The sequence below is a fragment of the Canis lupus genome, chromosome 16 (genome assembly GCF_011100685.1).
Source record: "Canis lupus familiaris isolate Mischka breed German Shepherd chromosome 16, alternate assembly UU_Cfam_GSD_1.0, whole genome shotgun sequence".
Classification (NCBI taxonomy): Eukaryota; Metazoa; Chordata; class Mammalia; order Carnivora; family Canidae; genus Canis; species Canis lupus.
The window spans coordinates 26,782,403-26,799,480 of record NC_049237.1 but is presented as its reverse complement, the minus strand read 5'-3'; the positions used below and the strand labels follow the sequence as shown (position 1 = coordinate 26,799,480).

The following is a 17,078-nucleotide window of genomic DNA, read 5'->3' as shown; positions in this document are numbered from 1 at the left end:
ATTCTGTATTTTTTATTTTTTGTTACATAAATGCTGTTCTTTAAGCAGAACAATAGAGCTAGTTACCAGTGTCAATTGATAGCATTTTATAGTATAACCAAAAAGTGAGCAAAAAAGTAACAATATTTTATAATGACAATATTTTATAATATGTCCTTTGAAATAGCAATTGATGTTTACCTCTTTTTAAAAAGTCTTTCCTTGGTATTTAAATTTTGCAAGCTATCTTATTGTATATTATTAAGATTCATAAATGCAAGAATTTTCAAAATGAGAATATAAATATAGTAGGAATAATTAAAAGTTTGACTATTTTTTAAAAGATTTTATTTATGTATTCATGAGAGACACAGAGAGAGAGGCAGAGACATAGGCAGAGGGAGAAGCAGGCTTCTGTGGGGAGTCTGATGCAGGACTTGATCCCAGGACCCCCAGACCTGAGGCAAAGGCTGATGCTCAACCACTGAGCCAACCAGGTCCTAAGAAGGAAAACTTTTGGGCAGCTTCAGCTGATGGATTCAGGCTCTTTCAGGAGAAAAACCTTTTTTTCTGTATCTGATGTTCACCTATAAAGTTTGGTAGGGGTAAGAACTATGTTTCAGGGAATCTGATTTAACAGTTAAACTCTTGAGTCATAAAGGCTAAGACAGTTGGGGGTAATCAAAGGGACGAGGTGAAATACCATGAATAATTAAGTGCCTGAATAATTCCCTGAGACACCTTGGAATGAAATAGAAGAAACTTGAAGGCATATTACTAAGGACTAGTCTTAACCAAAAAGAAAAAAAAAAAAAAAAGGAATAGTCTTAACCAATAGAAAACGGAAACCCAGAGTGATTAAATGAATAAAATATTCTTTCTCAGTTATTATTAGAAGTGCCTGTTAGAACTAGACAGAGGGTAAAGAGGTATGACCATTTTTTCTGGTTCCTAGAAATCCTACATATGTTCTGAGACCATTTGGGCATATATTACGTTCCTTTTCAAATAACCCATGTAGTATCCTTGATTATCCACAAGACTATGAAAGTAGCCAAGACTCAATCTGCAATATTTAGCCAGAGAGGATGCTCTCTTCATTTGATTTACTGGCTTTATCATTACAAATATTATGTAATCCTCATCCCAGAGATATTGAGAACCCCATTCACAAGCAAAAAGTTTGACTGGAAAGAAAGTTTTGCTCCTAGCTTGAACTGACTTGAAAAATGATATGGGAACTGGAGGAGAAGCACTGGGGCAGTCCTAAGAGGAGGATATTGAGCTGTGATCATGCCTGACTATAACTGGGTGGTGGTGGTGGTGGTGGTTTCTTTACTTGTCAGCTTCCCCATTGTTTCAACTGGCAGAGAAATGATAGAGCAGTATTTTATACCAATTTAAAAAAATGCTTGCCAATTGTGGAGAAAGCAGAGCTTGATGCATTATAAACCCAGATAGGTGGCTGGTATGTACAGAGGTGGAAGTAGAGGAGGCACATAGATCAGATACTCAGGAATGAATACAGATGTCAGCTGAGAATGAATAAGAACTAATGCGGAGGGACACCTGGGTGGCTCAGTCAGTTAAGCATTAGACCTGATTTTGGCTCAGGTTGTGATCTCAGGGTCATGAGATTGAGCCCTATGTTGGCTCCCTGCTCAGTGGAGAATCTGCTGGAGAGTCTGTCTCTCTCTCTTTGCACCCCTGCTCACAGGCATGCATGTGTGCTTTCTCTCATTAAAATAAATAAGTAAATTTTTTAAAAAATAAACTAATGAGAAAAATATGAAATTAACATTAGTTGGTCAGAAATGTGTCAAAGCCAGGCTGAGCCATGCATTCTACAAAATAATTATAGAGCCATTTTAACAATTTATTGCTATATATTTGATTAAAGAACTTAGTTAAATAATTATTTAGTGACTACTAATTTTTAATTTTTAGAAAGATATTTAAGTAATGTAAAAGAAATTAAATGCCACACTTCCCAGGTTTAATTCTCATTTGTGGGTACAATCTCAATACTCTCTATGATATACATGTTTGAATTTTGGATAAGCTATATCAGATAGAAACTGAAGAAATATTTGCAAGTATTAAGCATGTGCTTCATAAAAGATTATCTTCAATCAAATAAATCACTGTATGATGTAATGTTGAAAACTCATAGACATCAGTAGAATACTAGTAACAGTCTATTTTACATGGTAATTTAATATTTAATATTTTATTACATTCATAATTCATAATATATGTGAGTGAAATATTTAGTGTTTAGGAATAATGTTGGTAATGATATTCTCTCCATATTTTTGTTTGGTTAATAAAATCTCTTTGAAATTTTAATTTGAATGGTTATTTTGAAATTTGAAATGGTTATTTTCCATTATAGGTAAAAGCAACTTGAGGGAAGGAAATACCACTCTTTCAAAACACCAATTTCAACTCATTTTCTACATTTCTCTACCTGTGCTCATCATCACTGCTGTTGTCTTAATAAAGCATAAAAAAATAAGAGAGCTGTGCTACAGAGGGGAAACTGAAAGTGAGAGGTATATGTATGTTTACTCTTACTAAATTTAATGAGTCAAGGAAAAAGTACTCATGTTTCATCAGGAATAATCTAAGACTGTAGATAGAATAATGTGAGGAGAGGTGGAGGGATACATTTCAAAGCAGTTTGATACCCTCCCTTTTTTTTCCCTAGTTTTACTCATTACTAACACCATTCATTTTACCACTAGTATCACTTGAAGAGGGGATATGGCTGACAAGAGTATAGCATAAGTTTATTCAGCCTCTTAGTCTGCCAACCCTGTCTAAATAGTTTCATTGTCCAAAGGCTTCTGAGAATGTGTAACACTGAACTTCAAGGGAACTTTCAAAAGATAAATTTTTTTAGCTACAGATTCTCAGACCAGTGGTAAACAACTTTATCAGAACAGCTCTCTCAGCCGAAGATAGTATTTATGAACCTACTTCCAAAATATTTATTTTCTTAAATATTGATGCTGCTAATTTATAAAGTCATTTATAAATTACATGTGCAGTTCAAAACACACATTAGGAGATAGGAGGAAGCATCATGAAATGGAAAAAAATGTATTTAGCCTGAGAAACCCTAGTTTTACTTCCTAAATCTTACATGCAGAAACTATGATACCTTGAGCAAGTTTAATCTCTATGTTCTTAAGCTTTCTCTCTATATACAACTCTACAAAATGGGAGATAAAAATAGCTTTCCAATATATCATGAACTTTTGATTATACTAAATTGGTAAGTGCAATCACTACATTATGTGTAACCAGTTACATAAATATTTAGACACAATTATTAAGCCCCTTATTCATAATTTACTATATTTTTCCACAGAGGTATTTTCCTCTAGTTTTAACTTCCAAGAATTGGTAGGAAGAAAAGATACAAATACGTGTTATGAAAGAAAGAAAAAATAGAAAAATGTAGAAAAATTAACAAATATTTAACTGCTACTTTAAGTTTTTGGCTTAATTTGACCTGAGGAGTTAAGGATATCATAGAATCAGAGGATGTGTCTGTACAAATGTGGGCCTATAAATAATTGAATAAATGTAAAATGAAGATAATAGGAGTTAGTCAACAAAGCAAGGTGGATGATGGCATTTCTAATATGAAACATCCATCTATGGATGAATGGATAAAGAAGATGTGGTATATATACACAATGGAATATTACTCAACCATAAAAAGAATGAAATCTTGCCATTTGCAATAACATAAATGGGCCTACAGGGTATAATACTAAGTGAAATAAATCAATCAGAGAAAGAAAAATATCATATGATTTCACTCATATGTGGAATTTAAGAAACAAAACAAAGGAACAAACAGAACTTTTTAAAAGAAACAAAAAACCAGAATCTTAAATACAGAGAACAAACTGGTTACCAGAGAGGGTGTGGGGGCTTAGGTGAAAGAGATGAAGGGGATAATTGGTATAAAATACTGCATACTTTCCTTGATGAGCACTGAGTAATGTATAGAATTTTTGAATCATTAAATTTCCCCCATGATATTAATATAACACTCACTGTATGTTAGTCTACTTCAAGGAAAAAGAACAGTATCTATTTTATTGAAATGTATCTATTTTTGTTGAAAGGAAACATTTTATTTAATGAATCACTCTATTTCTTTGAAAAATATTCTTCATTCAAATAGTCACTTGGTTCAATATTTTTAAATTTCCACACTTAAAATAAATTTTGTCAATTTAATAGGTCTGTGTCAGAAGAAAGCAGTAGTAACAGCAAGTTATCACCCAGTGTAAGGTGAGTGTAGAACAATGTGATTAGCCATTGTGCATTGGAATTGTTTTTTTTTTTCCTTTTGGTGCATTGCATGTTTTGATCATTGCTTAGCAGAACTTCAAAATTGTTAATTTGAAACCAAAACATTTGTTCATAATATTCTTTATGGTTTTCACTATTATTAGTATTTATAATAATAAACAATAAAACTTGTTTTCTTGATATCTCAACTTCTCCTCTCCAAACTACACTAAAGGAGTGATTTTTGTGTATACACACACAGGCATCAATAAGCACATAATTTGTGAGATTTTTGTTTTGAGCATTGGGAAGGAGCACTTATATCTTAATGACATTTTACTGCCAAATACAAAGAGGGCTAATTTTATAAGGGATATCATTCATGCTTATAGTTACAGTTATCTCAGAAAAATTACTATTAATAAGATAAAGCCTTAGAATTTTCATTCATTTTACTGTCTTACTTCATCTGAGAAAGTAAATTTAGAGATCAGATTATGGAGTAATCAAATAGAACATTTTATAAAATTATATATTCTCCCTTCACTGTCAGTATATAAAAATTTCTTTTACCACATGAAGGATAGAATATAAAAGGAGAGAATATTTTATAGAGCACCTCAGATTATTTTTCAAGTTCTGTCTTCATCCTTGCAGTACAAAGTTGCATGCTGTGATATTTGTGTAACAAATGTTGGAATACATGTCTGAATTGGGGACATTATTAATTTTAAAAGAAGCACTATAGGGCAGCCCCGGTGGTGCAGTGGTTTAGCGCCACCTGCAGCCCGGGGTGTGATCCTGGAGACCCAGGATCGAGTCCCACGCCGGGCTCCCTGCATGGAGCCTGCTTCTCCCTCTGCCTGTGTCTCTGCCTCTCTCTCTCTCTCTCTCTCTCTCTGAATAAATAAATCTTTTAAAAAAAATAAAAGAAGCACTATAAATAAGATAAAAACAAAGAGGGAGGCAAATCATAAGAGACTCCTAACTATAGGAAACAAACTAACAGTTACTAGAGGGGAGGTGAGTGGAGGATGGAGTAATTGGGTGATGAGCATTAAGGAGGGCACTTGATGTAGTGAGCACTGAATGTTACACGCAACTAATGAATCACTAAATTCTACCCCTGAAGTTAATAATACACCATATGTTAACTAAATTGAATGTAAATAAAATATTTCTAAAAATAAAAGAAGCACTATTAAATATAGGTAGTCACCTTCCTAATCCTATTGTTAAGACAGACTGTTTTATGCTCTACAAAAATTAGGCATATTGCTACACTCAAGGCAAGATTATACTTCAATCCCTTTAATCACAATGAAATGCACCTTACCGGAATCAAATGGGGATTTTTTTCATTATAATCTCTATCAAAAAAGATAGAAAAAGAAGAAAGTATTGCACTCAAAGATAGCAGATGAAAAGAAATAATTAAGGAATGAGCAGAAATAAATGAAAAAGAAAATAAACAGAAAATAACATAAAAATGAGCAAAGACAGATGCTGATTCTTGAAAAGATTAATGCATATAACTTAAACTACACTATGTATAAATTCTCTTTCAAGTAACATCGTTTTTCATTAAGATATAAGTGTATGTGTAGTTTTAGAAAGATATGAGAATAGCCATATGCTTAACTCATTTGAAAGTGTATAATGTGTCCTCCACCTAACATCTTCTTTCATTAAGACAAGTGTTTGTAAACATTATCTGTTGAAGCCCATGGAAACAAACAAAAAAAATTAGCCAGTATTTCAAAATAAAAGGAGTAAAGTTATAAAATACCAATATCAGGTAATAAAATTGCATAGTTTTTTTAATTTTGATTTTTTGGACATTAGAAGAAAAGAGAATACTGGTGAGAACTTAAAATCAATAAATTTAAGTCTTTAGATGAAATATATGTATTTTTCCAAAAACACATCTTTCCATCTTTCCCAAAATAGAATAGAGAAAAATTGAAAATATGAATAAGTTTTCCATTAAAGATCTGGAAACTCATTTAAAACTTTCTCACAAAGTTAATACTTGGGCATATTGTTTTCATGGCATGCATCAGGAACAAAAAAGCCAAGACAAACTGAGCAGTACTTGCTTAATCACATCATCTTATAGTGCATTGAATAAACAAGTCACAGTATCAAACTCCACATCACTGAGTGGATGGATGTGTGTGATATACTCCACTCTAATAAGAGATACTAAAAAGTCACATTGCAAAAAATATGGATGAATAATCATAAATTAAGAAAAAAGTAAAAAAAAAAAAAAAAAAAAGAAAACAGTAAAGAGTTGGGAAAATAAATCAAACCATTACATCTTCCAAATATTGAAAAAAGAATAGCTATCTTACACATACTCCTCTGGAAAACATAAAAAGAAGCATTTCCTAAGTTTTTCCATGTGACTCCTCTAATTTTAATACCAAGACTTGACAAAGGTACTACTAGAAAGGAAAACTGCAGATCATTTTCTGATTAAAGATGCATCAATTTTAAACAAAACATATCCAAGTAAATATAGTTAGCATTGTAAAAGATAAATAAATAGCCATGGAAGGGAAGGGTGATCTAGGAATGAAAGGTTGGTTTAAAATTAGAAAGCCAGTGTAATGTAATTCACCATATTAAGAGAACAGTAAGGATTGGAGGCAAGATGGCAGAAGACTAGGGGTCCTCATTTCATCTGGTCCCCCAAATTTAGCCAGATAACTTTCAAACCATCCTGAACACCTATGAATTCAACCTGAGATGTAAAGAAAGAATAGCTGGAACTCTAAAATAGAAAATTGACCGCTTCTGGCAAGAGAGCTGTGGCCTTTAAGAACAAAGGCCTCACAGGCCAAACTGTTTACACTGAGCCCAGCCACCTGGCAAAGGGCAGGGCATCTCCACTCAGGCACAGATGGTGCAGCAGGCCTCTCTCTCAGAAGATCAGCTGGAAGAACAGGGGAACAGCAAGTTACTGACCAAACAGCACTGGAAAATCCCAGGATTAGGGGAAACTAGTATATAAAACTCGAGCTGTTTTTCTTATGATTTATTTATCTTTCAGGTTATAATTTCCCAATGTTCTTTCTTTTTTCCCATCTTAACTATGATATTTTATCAACTATTCATTTTTAAGTTTTTTCTTTGTTGATTTTCATATTTTACAATTGCATTTTATAGATATATTCTTCATTTTTGGCTTCCTTTAATCACATTCAATTTTATTTTTGTGTAATATATGTTTTGCTTTTTTAAAGTAATTTTGGAACTTAGTATCTTTTAACCTACAGAACAAAATACACTTAGAACTAAATGAATCGCCATCTTGGTCCACTCTGTGAGATTGCATTCTCTCTCCTCCACTATTTCCCTCCTTTTTAAAATTTTTTTTCTTTTCCTTTGTCTTTTTTCTTTTATTTTCTTGTTCCTGGCCTCTTCAGAATTGTCTAGTGTGTATTTTCCTTGGGTTTTGGCTGATATTTTTGACTCTGCTCACTTATACAGCCATTCTGCACTGGACAAAATGACTAGAAGGAAGAATTCATTGAAAAAGAAAGAATGAGAAGTAATACTCTCTGCCACATAGCTATTGGATATGGACTTAAGTAAAATATCAGAGATAGAATTCAGAATTACAATTATTAAGTTACTAATTGGACTTGAAAAAAGCATAAAAGACTATAGAGAATCTCTTAGTGCAGAACTGAGATATAATCAGGCCAAAATTAAAAATAATCTAACTGAGATGCAGTCTAAATGGGATGCTTGAACAGCTAGAGTAAATGAGTCAGAAGAGAGAATAAATGACATAGAAGACAAGTTGACGGAGATGAAGGAAGCTGAGGAAAAGAGAGAAAAGAACAAAGATCCCATGAGGAGAGGCTCTGAGAAATAAGTGAGTTTGAAAAAAACAAACACCTATATTATTGGGATTCATGGAGTGAGAGAGAACCAGAAGGTACGTTTGAACAAATCATAGCTGAGAACTTCACTAATCTGGGGAAGGAAATAGGCATTCTACCCAGGAGATACAGAGGATCCCTTCCAAAATCAACAGAAATAAATTGACACCCCAACATATAATAGTGAAGCTTGCAAATTTGAGGTAAGGAGAAAATTCTGAAAGCAGCTTGAGACAAGAGATTCTTTACAAATAGGGGGAGAAATATCAGATTAACAGCTGGCCTATCCACAGAGACCTGGCAGGCCAGAAAGGGCTAGCATGATATATTCAGGGTACTAAATGAGAAAAACATGCAGCCAAGAATACTTTATCTAGCAAGGATGTCATTCAGAATATAAGGAGAGATACAAAGGTTCCGAGACAGAGACTGAAAGAATATCTGACCAGCAAACCAGCTCTGCAGGAACTATTAAGAGGGATCTTGTAAGTGAAGAGAGAGCCCAAAGAAAGAGACAATCTGCAGAAATGGCAACTGTACAGATAATACAATGATACTAAATTCATATCTTTCAATAGTTATCCTGAATGTGAATGGGGTAAATGCTCGTCAAAGATACAGGGCATCAGATTTGATAAGAAAGCAAGACCCATCTATATGCTGTCTACAAGAGACTCATTTTAGATCTAAGGACACCTTCAGGCTGAAAATGAGGGCGTAGAGAATCATTTACCATACAAATAGACCTCAAAAGAAAGATGGGGTAGCAACCCTTATATCAGATAAATTAGATTTTAAACAAAAGACTGTAGTAAGACATGAAGAAGGGCATTGTATCATACTTAGAGGGTCTATCCAATAAGAAGACCTAACAATTTTGAATACTTATGCCTTTAATGTGGGAGCTGCCAATTATATCAACCAAATAATAACCAAAGTAAAGAAACACATAGATAATAATACATTAGTAGTCGGAGACTTCAGCACTCCAATCTCATGAAGGGACAGATCTTCTAAGGAGATCACCAAGAAACAAGGCTTTGAATGACACACTGCACCATATGAAATTCATGGATATATATAGAACATTCCATCTTAATGCAACAGAATACACACTCTTCTCAATTGCACTGGAACTTTCTCTAGAATATACCACATACTAGGTCACAAATGAGGTCTTAATATAGGAATTATTCCCTGCATATATTCAGACCACAGTGCTTTGAAACTTGAACTCAATTACAAGAAGAAATTTGGAAAGAACTCAAACACTTGGAGGCTAAAGATTATCCTAATAAATAATGAATGGGTCAACCCAGAAATTAGAGAAGAATTAAAAAGATTCATGCAAACTAATGATCATGAAAGCACAACTGTTCAAAATCTTTGGGATAAAGCAAAGGCCATCCTAAGAGGGAAGTACATTTCAATACAAACCTCCCTCAAAAAATCAGAAAAATCTCAAATACACAAGCTAACGTTACACCTAAAGGATCTGGAGAAAGAACAGCAAATAAAGCCTAAACAAAATAGAAGAGAGATAAGAAAGTTTAGAGCAGAACTTAATGAAATAACGATGAGAAGAATAGTAGAACAGATCAACAAAACTAGGAGCTGAATTAATAAGGTAGATAAACCTCTAGCCAAACTTATTAAAAAGAAAAAAAAATCAAATTAATAAAATGAGGAATGACAGAGGAGGGATCATGACCAGCACTAAGGAAATACAAATGGCTTTAAGAATGTATAATGAGCAACTATATACCAACAAATTAGGCAATCTGGAAGAAATGGATGCATTCCTGGAAACTTATAAGTTACCAAAACGGAAACAGAAAGAAATAGAAAGCCTAAACAGACCAGTAGCAAGCAACAAAATTGAAGCAGCCATCAAAAACCACCCAAGACACAAAAGTCCAGGGCCAGATGGCTTCTCAGGAGAATTCTACCAAACATTTAAGGAAAAAATAATACATACTCTACTAAAGCTTTTTCAAAGGATATAAATGGAGGGAATACTTCCCAACTCATTCTATGAGGCCAGCATTACCTTGATTCCAAAACCAGACAGAGGCCTCACTATAAAGGAGAATTACAGATGAAGATTCCTGATGAATATGGATGCAAAGTTCTCACTAAGAGAACAATAGGATCCAACAGTACATGGAGAGAATTATTCATCATGATCAAGTGAGATTTATCCTTGGGATACAAAGGTGGTTCAACATTCATAAAACAATCAGCGTGATGGATCACATCAATAAAAGAAAAGACCAGGGGCAGACCCGGTGGCGCAGCGGTTTAGCGCCGCCTGCAGCCCAGGGCATGATCCTGGAGACCCTGGTTTGAGTCCCGCGTTGGGCTCCTGGCATGGAGCCTGCTTCTCCCAATGCCTGTGTCTCTGCCTCTCTCTCTCTCTCTCTCTCCATCCCTCTCTCTCTGTCTATCATGAATATATAAATAAAAAAAAATCTTTGAAAAGCCCATAGCAAATGTCATTCTCAATGGGAAAAAATAGAGTTTTCCTCTAAGTTCAGGAATATGACAGGGATGCCAACTCTTACTGCTGTTGCTTAACATAGTACTAGAAGTCCTAGCCTCAGCAATAAGAGAACAAAAAGGAATAAAAGGCATTCAAATTAGCAAAGAAGTCAAGCTCTCTCTCTTTGCAGATGACATGATACTATACATAGAAAACCCAAAAGACTCCACCCCAAAATTGCTAGAACTCATACAGAAATTCAGCAATGTGTCAGGATACAAAATCAATGCAGAATTCAGTTGCATTTCTATACACTAATAATGATACTGAAGAAAGAGAAATTAAGGAATCAATCCCATTTGCAATTGCACCCAAAACCATAAGATACCTAGTAATAAACCTAACTAAAGTGGTAAAGGATTGTACTCTAAAAACTACAGAACACTTATGAAAGAAATCAAGGAAGAAACAAAGATATGGAAAAACATTTCCTGCTCATGGATTGGAAGAATAAATATTCTGAAAATGTCTAGGTTACCCAGAGCAATTTACACATTCAATGCAATCCCTATTAAAATACCATGGACTTTCTTCACAGAGTGGAAACAAATAATCCTAAGGTTTGTGTTGAACCAGAAAAGTTCCTGAAAATAGCCTGAGGAATGTTGAAATAGAAAACCAAAGCTGGGGGCATCACAATGCCTGACTTCAAGCTGTATTACAAAACACTGATCATCAAGACAGTGTGGTACTGGCACAAAAACAGATACATAGGTCAATGGAACAGAAGAGAGAATCCAGAAATTAACTCTCAACTCTATGGTCAATTCAGCTTCTACAAAGCAAAAGACAATATCCACTGGAAAAAAAGACAGCCCTTCAACAAATGGTGCTGGGAAAATTGGACAGCCACATGTGGAAGAATGAAACTCTACCATTCTCTTATACCATACACAAAGATAAACTCAAAGTGGTTGAAGTATCTAAATTATGTGAGGCAAGAATCCATCAAAATCCTAGAGGAGAACACAGGCAACAACCTATTAAGAACTTGGCCACAGCAACGTCTTGCAACACTCATCTATGAAGGCAAGGGAAACAAGAGCAAAAATGAACTATTGGGACTTCATCAAGATAAAAAGCTTCTCTGCACAATGAAGGAAACAATCAACAAAACTAAAATTCAACCTACAGGGCAGCCCTGATGGCTCAGCAGTTTAGTGCTGCCTTCAGCCCAGGACATGATCCTGGAGACCTGGGATGGAGTCCTACATTGGGCTCCCTGCATGGAGCCTACTTCTCCCTCTGCCTGTCATTCTCTCTCTCTCTCTCTCATTCTGTATCTCATGAATAAATAAAGTCTTTAAAAAAATACAACCTACAGAATGGGAGAAGATATTCACAAATGACAGATAAAAGGCTAGAGTTCAAGATTTGTAAATAATGTGTCAAACTCAACACCCAAGAAACAATCCAGTCATGAAATGGGCAGAAGACATGAACAGACATTTCTCCAAAGAAGACCTACACATGGCCATTGGCACATGAAATAATGCTCCACATCACTTGCCATCAGGGAAATACAAATCAAAACCATAATGAGATGCCACCTCACACCAGTGAGAATGGCGAAAATTAACAAGACAGGAAACAACAAATGTTGGCAGGAATGTGGAGAAAGGAAACCCTCTTGCACTGTTGGTGGGAATGCAAGCTGGTGCAGCCCCTCTAGAAAACAGTATGGAGGTTCCTCAGGAAGTTAAAAATAGAGTTACCCTTCGACCCAGCAATTGCACTATGGATATTTACCCCAAAGATTCAGATGTAAGGGAAAGGGAGGAAACTGTGGGGAAAAATTAAAGAGGAAGACAAAAAGAGACTCCTAACTCTGGGACACAAATGAAGGGTTGCCGAAGGGGAAGTTCAGTGGAGGAATGGGGTAACTGGGTGATGGACATTGAGGAGGGCACATGATGAAATGAGCACTTGGTGTTATATGTTGGCACATTGAATTTAAATTAAATAAGAAATAAAAAATATTTCTTAATTTGAAAAAAAATTGTCAGAATAAGTATCATCATTGTATTTCTTACTTTTTAATCATTCAATCAATCAAAAAGTGAGTTAATGTATTTGAGAGTCCTTTTCTCCAAAACAAAACAAAACAAAACAAAACAAAAAACCAAACCAAAAGCAAACAAAACCCCCTAATAATGTGACTTAAAAGTGGGCTAAAGTCTTCAATAAACACTTCTAAAATGCCATACTAATGGCTAATAGGTATGTGAAACAACGGGAAACATCACTAATCATCAGGAAAATGCAAATCAAAACCACAGTGAGGCATCACCTGTTAAATGGCTGTTATAAAAAAAAATAAGTCAACAGTGTTGGCAAAGTTATAGAGAAATTGGAATCATTGTACTTTGTTGGTGAGAATGCAAATTATTGCATCCACTATGCAAAACTGTTTATGATTTCTCAAAAAAAATTAAAAACAGAACTTCAGTATGATCCAGTAATCCTATTTCTGGATATTTAGCCTGAAGAATTGAAATCAGGATCTCAAAGTGATATTAACATTCTCATATTCATTGCAGCACTATTTAACAATAATCAAGATGTGGATACAAACTAAATATCCATCAATGGATATAGAAAATGTGGTATATACATAAAGTTGAATGTCATTCAGCATGAAAAAAGAAGGAAATCCTGTATATGTGACAACATAGGTGAATCTTAGTTTACAACATAGGTGAGCTAAGTGAAATAAAGTAGTCACAGAAGGACAAATAACTTCATGATTTTACTTATGTGAGGTATCCAAAGTAGTGAAATTCATAAAAACATAGAGTAGAATGGTGGTTGCCTCAGTCTGGGAGGAGGACAAAATAGGTGTTGCTAATCAAGGAGAATAAAATCTCAGTTATGCACAATTAATAAGGTCTAGAGATCTGCTGTACAATATTGTCCCTATTATTAACAATAATTAAAAGTTTGTTAAGAGATCTCCTTTAAGGGTTTACTAAAATCAATAATTTTTTTTTAAATTTAAGATGTTTTGCTTCCCAAAAGACTAATGAAAGGGAAAGGGAAGCTACAATGTAGAAGATTTTTGTAACATATTTTCAATGAGTACTTTCATTCAGAATATATAAAAAATCCTTACAGATCAGTAACATAAGGTGGGATAACCTAATAGGCAAATAGCTTCTTGCCTAATAGATAAAAGGCTTCACAAAAGATAACAAAAGCCTCAGAACATGAAAAATTCAAACGTCATTATCCGAAAAAGACAAAAGAGATATGAGAGTCTCCTAAACCTACAAAAGTGGCTAAAATTAAAAGAACTGGCAACATTAAGGGTTCTTGAGAATATTAAGGAATTAGGTCTCTGGCACATTTCAGGTAGGAGTATATATTGGTACAACATACTTTTTAATCACTGTTGAACCATCTAGCGTCTATTATGTTTCAATTAAATTTTTTTATCAAAACTTTTTTAAAAGGTTTATTTATTTATTTGGAGGGAGTAGGGGCAGAGAGAGAGGGAGAGAGAATTTCAAGAGAATCTCATGCTCCTCACTGAGCATGGAGCTGACTCAGGGCTGGATCACACCACTCTGAGAACATAAACTGAGCCAAAACCAAGAGTTGGCCACTCAACCAACTGAGCCACCCAGGCGCCCTGGATTCAATTAAATTTGTAAAACTTATTTTCATTTTTAAAACTGTATTTATTATATTTAAATTTTACATCTATTTTAAATTATTAACTTGATTTTATTTTCCTGAATTTTGGCAAAGATAATTCCCCATGAAGTCTAATTCCCCATGAGTCAATTAGCAAAAATATTTTTCCTTTTCCAATTAATTTGAAGCTGATTGTCCTTACTTCTCCCTTTGCTATACTTTTAACTTTAAATCTTGCTTGCCTCTCTTTCAACTCAGTCATCTATGTGTATTTAAGTTTCTGTATATTTAACATAAACTCAATCAAAATATTTTTGGATACATGGACATGGAGAATTGAGAAAAAGATTCTGAAACTCATATAGAAAGAAAATAGTGGTATCCACATAAACTTTAGTACTAACAATGAATAAGATATAGAGCTTTTATTTTCAAATAACATCTTTCTGATTTTTAATGTACTATCAAATATTAATTAAAATAGCTCAGATACTTTGGTAGATAGATAAATTAAGGAAAAGTTTCTCATAATCACAATAACCAAAGAAAATTTCCATTAACAATATAAATGCATATCTTCTTAAATATTTTTCTAAGCAAAACATAGATATATTTATACTTTTGTTTAGAGACTATTATGCACAACTATGCATGTCATAAAATATAGGCCTATGTCATCATTTTGTGACATACAGTATTCAATTTATTTATTTATTTATTATGTATTTATTTTTAAATATTTTATCTATTTATTCATGAGAGATACAGAGAGAGAGAGAGAGAGAGAGAGAGAGAGACAGGCAGAGGGAGAAGCAGGCTTCATGCAGGGAGCCTGACTGATGTGGGACGATTCTGGGACTCCAGGATCACACCTTGGGCCAAAGGCAGGCGCTAAACTGCTGAGCCACTCAGGGATCCCCAATTTATTTATTTTTAGTATGCAATTTAAAAATGAAAAATAATTCATCTTAAAAATCCATTATTATTAATATTTAGACTACTTCCAGTTTTTCATTGTTGTAAACACCCCATAATAAGCATTATTATATAAATACACATTTTAGAGCAATTGTCGAATTATAGTCTCAGGGTATATACTAGAAGAGAAATTGATCAAAGCATAAATATAATATGTACACTATCATTGTTTTTTATCCTTATTGCCAGATTATCTACTTGTGGTGATAATCACCAATCCATTATACCAGGTTGTAACTTTTATAAGTAATTTATTATTAGGCAATTAGATATGTGAATGGTTTACTTTCTGAGCTATAGTATACCTTAAATTTTAATTTTACTATCCTAATTCATTTTCTTTGGTACTTTTCACCATGTCATTTAGTAATGAGCTATTTCTATAATGAGTGTGACACAGGTAGAAAACATACAATATAGTTATATGAGATTACAGGCATTTTTGAGACTTCCATTTTATGAGAGATGCTTAGTATATTTTTACTCTTTCCCATCTCTCATTTCTCTGATTCTTGTTATGTAAATTGGGATTTGGGGACTAGCCTACTGTTAATAAATTCCTTTTTTTAAACATTCTTTATCTTGTTCCAAAATTTTTGTCATTTTCAGTTTTGTACTGAAGTTTGCAACATTTTTTTAAACTGGTTTCATTTTTCATAATTATGAAGGGTGATTTTAGATTTTAATTACATTAAGATCCTTTTCCATCCAGAAACCTTGGAATGCCCAAATCTAGCCTGGACTGTCCTTTTGAAGTCATTCAATACACTCTATATGTATGTCAGTGTGTATATCATTCTGCATCCTATTACAGTTGTAACAAGAAATAAACATTCATTTTAAAAATATACATATGCAAAAGAATCAAATAATCATCCTTAATCTTAGCACCTAGGATGGTCATTGTTACAACATTTTAATATATAGATTTATACACATGAATGGATGTGTGCATATATATAGTATTTTTATATTTTATTAACTGTGATTGTACTTAGAATTCTCACATTTTTTTCTTTTATTCTAAATTAAAATTAGTTCATATACTTAGAATGGAAATTGCAAGGCACTTTGTTTTATTGACCTAAATAGTTTCCAAACATAGACAAATGAACAAGTTAGGGAATTTGAGGCGGTCACTTCTATTATAAAACTAAGAGTATTTGCAGTTGAGGTAACAGATAATTGTTTTTTCTGGAATTAGTTTTTATTTTTCTGATCCTTTCCCTTCAGTTAACTGTGCCCTTTAAATTACTTATATTAGAGCTCAAAAAAAAAAAAAAAAAGGCAACACTGGCACTTTGTGTTGTTTTATTTTGTTTTCTCTTTCAGCAACAGTCTCTAATGACCTTGGCCTAGAAGAAGGACATTACCAAATAAATCATCAGAAACTGACCTAAACCAAGAAGGGAAAAATAATTTCACCCTCACCTCTATTTTCACTGCTGAGGGTTTAAAGCATGAAATAATAAAACATCTGCACTTGAATCACCTAAATGATGTCTGATGTTTTCTCTGTATTTTTAGTCTCAACCTCTTCCAACTTGAATCCAGAAGAGGCTTTGAATCGGTGAAGCAGCCCAAAACCCTCGTCTCATGACATCAAAAGAGCCTGCCAGTTCAGTTTCATGACCCGAGGATAGCATGTCCTGTTTTTCCTTATGCTCCTTAGGTTGACCTGAATCTTCTTGTTTCAGTCTAATCTCCTTACTTCTCTTCAGAGCTCCTAACTT

The 17,078-nt window shown here is 33.8% G+C and overlaps 1 protein-coding gene across 1 annotated transcript in view; it reads left to right on the top strand.

The window, feature by feature from the left end:
* Positions 1-16,842, top strand: part of LOC482849 (disintegrin and metalloproteinase domain-containing protein 5-like) — a 134,604-nt gene extending 117,762 nt beyond the window's left edge. Inside the window, exons 20-22 of the mRNA XM_038560015.1 lie at positions 2,375-2,534; positions 4,243-4,293; positions 16,678-16,842. Coding sequence (XP_038415943.1) covers positions 2,375-2,534; positions 4,243-4,293; positions 16,678-16,690 — 224 coding nt within the window. The 3' untranslated portion in view covers positions 16,691-16,842. The remainder of the gene's footprint in view (positions 1-2,374; positions 2,535-4,242; positions 4,294-16,677) is intronic.
* Positions 16,843-17,078: the final 236 nt, after the last annotated feature.